At 41.4% G+C, this 10,180-nt stretch overlaps 1 protein-coding gene across 2 annotated transcripts in view; it reads left to right on the top strand.

The window, feature by feature from the left end:
* Positions 1-10,180, top strand: part of MICAL3 (microtubule associated monooxygenase, calponin and LIM domain containing 3) — a 164,534-nt gene that overhangs the window by 104,781 nt on the left and 49,573 nt on the right. The window contains exons 27-28 of one of the 2 annotated variants that reach the window (XM_019515564.1): positions 3,493-3,728; positions 8,226-8,363. In XM_019515564.1, the coding sequence (XP_019371109.1) occupies positions 3,493-3,728; positions 8,226-8,363 (374 nt within the window). The remainder of the gene's footprint in view (positions 1-3,492; positions 3,729-8,225; positions 8,364-10,180) is intronic. The other variant, XM_019515561.1, reaches the window with a different exon arrangement.

Raw genomic sequence — 10,180 nt, 5'->3', positions numbered from 1 at the left:
CAGTTCGAAGGGGGGGACTACAAAAAAGTCTCAGCACCATCTGGTGAACAAAGAGGCTCATTACATGTCTTTGAGCGCCTTTGTGTTTGCACGCAATGCATCCATGAACATGACGCTTTAATTTCCAGTGAGCCAACATCTGAGGGGTTTTAGTTTAATGCACAAGAAAGACTTTTAAAGCATCGGGAAATCCTGCTTGTGCAAACAGACACGCAGTTGCAGTGCATGAAAGGGCAAAAATTGTGGTGTGTACATGAGCCTCTTGAGACTAATTGGGGGGGATGGTAAGTCTAGGGTGGCCCCTAGTCTGCCATACTCTTGCCTAGGCATACGTGCTGAAGATCTTGGTGTGATCTGTGCTGGCCAAAATGATAAAGCAACTTGCAGGCTGGAACATTCAGGCTGACCCCTGGGTTTGATTCAGACTCTGATTTATAGAAAACAATACTACTAAACTATGAATTGGTTAGACTTGGAATTGACTTTGCTGCATTATCAGAAATTCAGCTCTCAGATACAGAGTCTATCCAAGAGAATGATTACACCATATTTTGACATGTGAAGCCAACAGGAGAAAGGAGGGAGCTGGGGAGTAGGTTTTGCTATTAGAAACTACCTACTATCTCTCTGTGAAAACCCCATTGCTGTATCTTTTTGACTTACGATGCTCAGAATACATGCACAGAATGCCTTCATCACATTTAGTGCCTGTGGGCACCTATATACAATGCTGCTCTGATGCACTGTAATTAAGCAGTCTTGATTCATTGAGTTTGCTGGAGTGTGGTAATTACAATGCTCCAGCCGACTCCAGCATCTCATGTATCAGTGTCCCCGCACTTAAAAATGGCGGTGGGGCACTTTAACTAAAGGTTGTTCAACAAGATGTAGCTAAAGCACCCCTTTCACCATTTTTAAGCACGGGGACACTGATACACAAGACACTCCTGGTGCTTTAATTAAAGTGATTCTCAGAGCCACTCTAATTAAAGAGACCCTCCCCCAGTCCTGGAGCATGTGTATAAACACCCTATGCACCTACCCTTCAAGGTAATAACAAAGACGAGAATGTTTTCTAACAACAATTTGAATATTTGGAGAAAACTCACAGAAACAATACCATTATAATACTTGGCAAATTCAATGCAAGAATTAGGTGTAGTTTTAAGAACTGGCCTGGTATTCTGGGCAAACACAGAATTGGTAACATGATTGAAAATGGCCAGTGAGTGTTAGAACTTTGTGCAAGGCAAAATCTGTGTTACCAACACCTATTTCACTGGGAAAATCACAAAATAGACATAGAACTATCCAAGATCAGGGTATTGGCATCAGTTAGATCTAAAACTGACCAGGCGTAACCATCTGAAACATCCTGCATACAAGGTCTTATCACAGTGTCAACTGTGACACTGACCATGACATAGAGCACTTGTACACGACACCATTGCCAAGTACACATAATGAAAATGGCACTTTGTCTGTCTTAATGACGTCACGCTGTGCGTGTGCTGGAGTTTTGGGGGTTTTAAATTAGTTTACATTGTTGCAAACTAAACTACATCCTGATGTAGCTGTCAGCTTTCCCCCTGGCTGCGTGAGAGGTGTGCAGGCTCTGCAGAAAAAATTATCAGGTGCCTGCTGAAGGCAGAAGCAGTGAGAGGCTTGATCTTTTTTGGTTGAGCCTGCCCGCCTCTTCTGCAGCCCGGGGGCAAGCTGCTAGGGGGCCGAGAGGCCCCTGAGCTGCCCTGGTCCTTCCCTCTGAGGTGGCGGCACCCCCTGGGGCCACCTGAGTGGGCTGCTAGCAGGCTGGATGCTGCCCCAGTTCAAGGTTGGGAAAGAATTGGATCGTGCCAGGTGCTGCCTCTGAGCTGAGGTTCTTAAGGAGAACCAAGGGACATACTGCAACAGACCCCTTGTAATTTTTGATTAGGAATATAAGGAACAGAACTGTAAGGGACATTCTGGTCCCCTCCTAACACAGGCAAGCATATAATATAATCCTTATTCTAAATATTTCAAGATCTGTTTTTTAAAACTCAGTTTCTTGCCCTTGTTGGAATTAAATAGGATGACTGCCAAAATGCTAGCAATATTGATATATGTATTTTGTTTCCTTCTGATTTCAAGACATCAGTTTGAGAGTAGTGGGATCCATATAGCTATCTCCCAGTGGGTGCATCTACACATGCACCCCTCTGCACAGTTGGTACTGTGCAATCCCAGTGGCACATGGTTTGTTTCTGACCCTGCTGTGCAGTAACAGCAGCATCATGGTTAGTGCCTGCTGATGCTGTGTCGCTGTAGCAATGAGTACATTGCCATAGCTCATTGCTATGGCAACATAGCATCTTGTGTAGACATGCCCAGTGTTTCCTACAATATTTTGTCTCTTGCCTTCCATATACAGCATGCATGCGTCCTATACAGGATATAGTACATTCTGTAATTTCAGAGGGTTAATCTTGCACTGCTTTCTAGCTCTCTTGGACTCCTCTGTTTATATCTTTTGTATATGTTTTGATGTCCTGATAATTCTGTGACTATAAGTGTGCTTTTCCTCAATGTTTAGCAATTTGTCATGCTGCAGTGGGGAAAATTTCTAGTAAAATTGTTTCCAAATCTTTCAGAAAGCTTCTCATTTGAGATGTCTTCATGTTAATTAATGTGCCTTTGCTACTGCACATTAAGCTTAGTCCTTCTAATATGAGGTACTAGATAAAGGCAGAGTATCTGTGCTTTTATTTCTTTCTTTCATATAACAAAAATGGTGTATGTATCTTTATCTTTGTGCACTTTGGCGTTTTTGTCAATTCGGGGAGCGCTTGGCCATCAGAGACGTTAACAGGGATCACTACGTGGAAGTGACTCTCATCAATCCCTGTAGCTGTGCTAATGCACAATAGCAAATTCACACTTTTTTGTGATGCTTATGCACAGTAGACTAATTCTACTGCACGTTAGCATGGTGTTTGCTGTGCCATGCTAATGCTCAGTAGAACAGTCCAGTGTGAATTAAGGCATCGCCCACTGAGGGACAAAACTGTAAAATCCCACCAGGTGTAACCCTCCCTGATAAAGGCATGAACTCCCATATGCTGATTCTTCCAACTAGTTTTCTACATTAATGTCTTCAAAAAAGATGTGACATGATTCAGGTCACCTCTTTTGTACTGAACCCACCTGTACCTGGGTACTATGGCAATGGGTGCAGTAGCTGGTACAAGTAATCCTCCCTCTGGCTCCTCTCCATTAAAAGGAACTTGTCACAGGACCTGTTTTAGCAGTTGTATCCACCTGCAGCCCACACCACAAGCTGTTAGACTTGACCAAGTGCTGCAGTCATGTTATCTCTAAAGCATAACAATGGAAGATTGAAAGCAGAAGGGGGTTTCAGTGCACATCTTTGATCTGTATAAACTGAAATGTTTTCCAGCTGTATATAAACTTAGAGACACCATTAACTGACTTCTCTGGATCACTTTTTTGCAGCAGTTCAGAATCTGAAATGGAGGAAGAAGAGGAGGAAGAAGAGGAGGAACCTGTTCAGCCACAGCTACCCACTTCAGACCTAGGAGGTGTACCTTGGAAAGAGGCTGTCCGAATCCATGCCCTACTAAAGGGAAAGAGTGAGGAAGAGCTTGAAGCTGAGGAAAACTATGCAGCTGAAGACAGGGAGGAAGATGAGGAGGAGGAGGAGGAGGAGGAGGAAGAAGAGTCTAGTGAAGGTTAGAAAAAAATTGATTTGTCCTCCCTTTCTCATACAGGGTCAATAAATACTTGTGTTCACAGAATGACAAGCATTACCACTGGACAGGAAGCCCCTTGCTGGGCTAGGTTCCATCCATCCTTGTTCTCCTCTAGAACACTTACAGGCTGATGAGAGAGAAGTAATACATCTAGGTGGGACTGAGTGGTGTTCCTGTCTGACTATGTTAGGAGAAAAAGCCATTCAATGAGTTTCTCAATTGGAGGTGTCAGACCAAATGCCATCTCATCTTTCATATCCATTTTTTCTGACTTTTCTGTTAATGTTACTTCACGTGGTTGTAGGGTTGTTTAATTTTAAAGTTAGTGTTGGAAAAAAGTGTCAGGCCTTTCTTTGTGGCAGCTGTAGCACTATTAGCAGCACAATATTATTGTGTTATCATGGCTCTACCAATCTTATAGCTTCCCTCTACAGCATGAATATAGTCTAATACAAGAAAAGTGTATAATGCTTGTCTGCTTTCTCTGGATTTAGTACTCTGACTGGATCAGTGTAAATCTATGCTTGATTCAATGTGTTATGAAGAAGGATAATTTGTGTCTTAATGCAGCGTTCAGAAGATGGAGCTCCACCTTTACTGAGAGGTGGAGCCTTTCTCATGTATTTGGTGCCCAAAGACTTATCTAAAATCTCTCTCAAACATGCAGTGGTCCAAAAAAAGATGTTCTTGCTTTTTATATTTATTAGACCATTACAGCTGCAGCATCACTCCAACACTGCCAATTCTGTTTATAATCAATTGGTGCAGGTAGCAAGCATCCCTTTTAAAAAGACTGTTTGGCTGCATATTTCCATATGGAAAATTGAACTCTATAGCTGAAATCTTTCAAGAAAAAGGCACCAATTTAGTTCAGTAAAGTGCTCATTATTTGTTGGTCTGTTGAACTGTGATGTTCCCAGACCACTTCTTCTCTGTCAAGTGCAATTTGTTAGTCAAGGTGCTTTGAGTACGGTGGAAGTAAGTCTTACTGGATTTTCATTCTTTACTACTTTTCTTTCTGATTCTGTACTCTCTCTATGTCTCTCTATATTACTCATGTGTGCACATATGTCTCTGATTCTAAATGTGGATGTGTGGCTCCCCCTGCTGTAGAGGGAGAGTATTGCCCTTGGGAGAGAGAGCTCCAGCAGGGCCTCTGGCTTCAACATCTCTCAGACGAAGAGGACACGGGTACATTTAAAGGTACCCTTATACCATTGCCACTTCTGCTTCCTGTTAAGGGGGTAATATTTTAAAGAGCAGGTCCCACATGAAAAAGTTTCTTTATTAAATTGTGCCTACCAATTTCCTTAAGGTTGATGCAGGAAATATTGTTAATTACTTCACATCATCTAAGAGTGGGCGTTATTGAACTGTATCGCGTATTTACTGTTCCTAGCATGGGCAGATGGAGAGATCTGCTTGAGCTTCAGAGAGCACTGATATACTTAAAATAATTGTAAGGTAGATTTGAAAACACTTGGTAACTTCCAGCTTGGCCAATTGCACTGTTTATCATAAACCACTGCAGTGCAGTTTTGCTTTTAGGGTTACTTTATTGAAGCAAAATAAGCATAATCATTCATGTTTTCTTGATTGTGTGTTTATATGAATTAGGATATGTGAGATGAAAGGCCAAGTACCTTCACTCAATTTATTGGCTGCACTGTAACAAGGACTCTTGTGCCATATGGCTATATTATAATATAGCTCCTGTATTTCTTATACCATAGTAGCATAGGACTGGAAGGGGTCTCCTGAGCCATTGTATCCAGCTTCCTGTATTCACAGATAATCATTTATCCAAGGAAACCCCCCAAAATCATCACTTTAAATCCTCACATACAGCTACAAGACACAAAATTTTTCTTTTTTAATGCTGGATATTATGAAAGATGTTATAGGGATACAAGAGAAAATAGTATAGGAATTTATCAACAATTCTCTGCTCTTTTGAGTATATTCCAATTTAATTCGTACACTTTCTTGGCCCTTGAGTCAGGCTGAACTTTCAGGGTCACTTTCACTATTGCAGAAATTCAATCTAGGATGCTAAATTTTCTCCTATGTACCATTCTTGACAGTGTGGTTTAAAGTAGCCAGATGGCTAAAGAGCACAGGCATAGAGAGGGTGAAAGTTTTGAAGTCTGCCTTTCTCCCTTAACTTTTCTTTGTCTTAGTTGCTTAACAGCTTTAGACACAGCTCCAAAGGAGCTAGTTTGGGAGTTCTGGGGTAGTTCGCCATTACTATATTAATTGAAAAGTTAAATACTGAGACAGTTCAGCCACTTCTATGGTATGGCTGAACACCACAGTGAAGCTAGGGAGGAAACACATAGTTCTTCTGAAATTCACTGACTTACTCTTTCATGAAAACAAGGTCCAGCTTTCTGTAAAGTTTAGGAGCCAATTTTGGGGGAAGCCCACAGCAGCTGCTATTTGAAATTGATCAGCTTGCAGTCCTCAAGTGATCAAACATCAGAGGAATGCTGAGTTTGCCTGCTAGCCAAGCCACAGCACTTCACAGATGGCTGGGCCTTTTCATGTTTTTATGTAATTGAAAAGTAAGCTGACTGAAAATCTGCTCCTTAAAAAAAGGCTAGATCTGCACACATGGAGGCATAGGCTTAGCTAATGCCATGTGACTTGTTGGGCCCTTCATTGGTGGTGGCATGCTGTTTTAAATCACAATAGTCAGCATATGGAGCCATATTACAATGTGCAGATCAGGTGGGACCTGCTCTTTCTGAGCCTTGCTGAGTGACCATATATTTCTCCCCATTCCCAGCTGCTTCTGGTAAACCACATCCTTTTAACACAAAAGTGTGTGGTATAAATACTAACTATACTGATCTCAGGGCCTGCATGTGCGTGCCTTGGAGTGCAGTGAGGGAAGATAAGACAGTGTCCCTTGTTTGCCAGTGAGCCCAGCCCTATCAGCCACTCCTGAACATACTTTTGATCCCTCCAGGATATCTAGTAGCTCTGATTGTTGTCATGTTTTTATGTGATTTTGCTGCTTGGAGGAGGGATCCTTTTGTTGGATGAAGTTGTTTAACTCAAATTTTGAATCACATTTCCTCTTTGCACATTTGTCTGCCTGGTTTCCTTGGCCCATTTGGATTAACTACCAGATAATTTTGTGTTTACACACGTTCTTTCTGCATTTCTCAATGTCATTTTCTCCTTCATTTGTAAGGTCAAATGTGGCATCCCAGTCATTCCTCAGACTGAAGTCCTAAGTGCTGTGCTATGATGCTGTAGCAGAACCAACCAGGCTGGGATGAGGACAACTCATTCAGAGAAAACAGCAAAGGAATAATGGGCACAAACCCAAAATGCTGCCACCCCAAATTGTTTCATTTCCAAATGCTTTTCCAGTGTGTCAGAGTCATCCTTCCCCCAGTTACGTTTTTTACCATACACTAGTTCTAAGTTTCTGAAAAAGTGTCTGGCATTTTGTCCTGAATTGTAGGTTATCTGCGATCAATGAAGGCTGGCTCATTGCTTTGCATGGCAGTTGAGCATCTTGCCCCACAGTGTGAGCAGCCCACTTTTGAGGAAGACTGGAACATTTTCCTGAAGTACCTCCATTAAGTCCCTTTCCCTGGCCCCCATACATACGTGATTTGCTTTTGTGAAATAAAATCATAATATGCTGATATACCAGTAGCAGTAGAGAGAGGATCTGTATGTATTATGATTTCTGCCTCTGGGATAAAGGGATTATGGTGTGAGTGCTCTGCAGCACTTGTAGTCACTTGGCAGTTGTGTTTGTATAGTGCCCCTAGCAGGGAAAATTATGCGACTCTCTATGGCTGGAGAGTGTTGTTAATGGAGAACAGTTAGCCAGAATGTGAAGGAGATTTAAAACACTATAACATGTGGCCAGATCAGCCATTAATAATTCTATCTAATCCCCTTCCAAGATCCATTTCTTTAGGTCTTAATGAGAAGGCTCACATAACTTAGGCCTGTGCATGAAAGGTTGGAATTCCTTTTTATGGAGTTGGACCTTAAGTGCAGACTGTCCCCCTGCCTTTGACACAGAATATATGTGGCACTATTCAGGCTGAACAGGCTTAGCAAGGTGGAAATCTATTCTGCAGTTGCCTACCAAATCTCTCCTGGCTATCCAGAGAATATCTTCCATTGCAGTGGAGCTGCTTGCAATAGAGGTAATCTGCTGTGAAGTCTCTAAATAGCATCAGCGTGCCCTTGGAATGGCATTATTCTGCTTTGGTCTGGAGTGGAACACCAGGACGATGAACTTGCTGTGTGTTTGTATATGTGTGCACACGTGATGCCAAGCTCTGTCTATCTTTCAAACTGATTTAGCAAGTAATATTTTCTTTTTTCTTTCCTTATTTCCTTTCCTGTGGTGTGTCCTTTCTCTTCTACTCTCCTGCCCTTTTTCTCCATGTCCTTCCTTCCTCCCCTGTCTACATATGATCTGCCATGTCCTTGGTCTGCTAGCTGGGAACCTGAGGCTGCAGCAAATTGTAAATCCGGTTGATCCTCTTGAAATCCTGGCAGATGTGCACTGGACACACATCCGTGAGAGAGAGGAGGAGGAAAAAATGGTTCCAACCTCAAAGTCCTCCACCTCCAGAGGTAATCTCCCCTGCATCAAATCCCAGATAAACTGCAGCTGTTTAACTCTGTTGCTTTTATCCCCTTGAAGAGCAGCCTTTTTCAAAAGGGTGAAAAATGATTGACAGGCTGTATTTCTTGAAACCAAGCACTGGTTAAACATTTTGCTTTTCAGTTCACTCTATTTTAAATGACTGCTTCCACATACTGGTTGTGCTATAGAGTTTCATGGCTGCGTGTCTAGTTAGACTCTGTTTTACATTCCCCTTCACAATGGAAATTATTTGAGAAGGCGGGCAACAGATTTAAGAGGCTCAAAGTTTTAAAGGAAATAACTGAGCCTTCAGGGTGTGTTTAAGGATTCTAAACCTGGGAAAACAAAGTAACTTATTCTGTAGATGCTTCAGTGAAGATTTGAACAGATTTAGATTATATATTGAATACATTTTGATACTGCTGCTTGAAACACTATAACTGTCTCTGGCAAGAGATTGGTATATTCAGGGAAGGAGGTAGTTTAAGCCAGTAGCTGCTTAAACTCCTTGTATTAAGATTGGACAGTGTTTTTTTCAGTGAGATAATCTTTTCAAGCTGTCTCTACTTGTAGGTAGCTTTGGCAGAAAAAAATGCCTGTGCGCTAGCACCCTCCTCAGCATCTCTCATGCAGCCTCACTGTGGTTTGCCTTCCACTTCAAACACCACATTAGACTCTGTTTTTGTCAGGTGCTACAAGCTAAGGTGCTTTGGTTATATTAGAAAACTGGAAGGTAAAGCCAAGTTTAACAAATGTATGGTTTGCTAGCAAACCGTAAGCTAACAAGTCTTCCCTCTAAGTCCATACCAAATCAGAGTGGTCTTAGGAGAACTGTGCTGCAGAAGGTGTTACCTTCCAGATATGAGGCAAAGTCCCTAACACTTAAAAATCACATGGTACATGCCTAAAGCTGTGGCTTGCTGTATCCTGCCTAAGGTTCCTTTGTAGCTTCAACTTTTTTCTTGCTGCAGACTGCTGTATGCATTTTTCATTGCTACGTTTTTACCTCAAAGGTGACCATGTATGAGAGATTCTCTCTATAATAGCATTTGGTAAAATGCCTTGGGTTTTTTTTGGAACACATTAATTTATAAAGGTATGAGATCATTATTGCCTCCTAACCACATCTGTATTATATGTAGATATTCCTGCACAGTGTTGCTTGAAGTTTAATAATTTTGGGTTAGAAGTCCTGATATTGTTTCTTGAGCTTGTCACTCTTAAGGTGAGCTTAGTTTCCATTGCTAACATCAATGTGTACAAAACCAAAGTGCTATAATTTTCAGTTTTCCTTTTCACCTACAATTAAATTTTGTATTTTTCCAGCAACTTACAAGCAAATAGAAGTTAAAACAAAAATAAACCAAATGGTCTTTTCCTAACTTCCTATCTCCATAACACAGCTGTCTATGTGATAAACTGTAAAAGCTGCCAGTAAAGTGAAGGAATACTTCTGCTGACCCTTTTCAATAGTGAAGACAATTGTCTCTGTGGCATTTCTAACTTCCTTCAGGAAGCAGACAACCTTTCCTTCCCTTCCACAAAGAACAGGCCAGTCTGAAAGACAAAAGTCTTCCAATCTGTGAATTAACTGCTTCATTTGGACTGTGATATACTGCAACAACGAAGATGTGTTCAACTGTAGTAGTGAGTTGCTTCTAAAAGGGCTGATAAAGCATGGACATGTGGATACATAGTCAAGTTTGACAGACAGAAATCAGTATCTATATACAATTGAATAACATCTGTTGTGTGTTATTCAGATTGCATCTAGAGTTAAAATGATTAGAGCTAAAGGACCAGG

This window comes from Gavialis gangeticus, unplaced genomic scaffold (genome assembly GCF_001723915.1).
Source record: "Gavialis gangeticus isolate Ggan-Ray unplaced genomic scaffold, GavGan_comp1, whole genome shotgun sequence".
In the NCBI taxonomy this organism is placed as follows: Eukaryota; Metazoa; Chordata; order Crocodylia; family Gavialidae; genus Gavialis; species Gavialis gangeticus.
The sequence above is the reverse complement of the archived record's forward strand: the minus strand, read 5'-3'. Positions and strand labels throughout refer to the sequence as shown.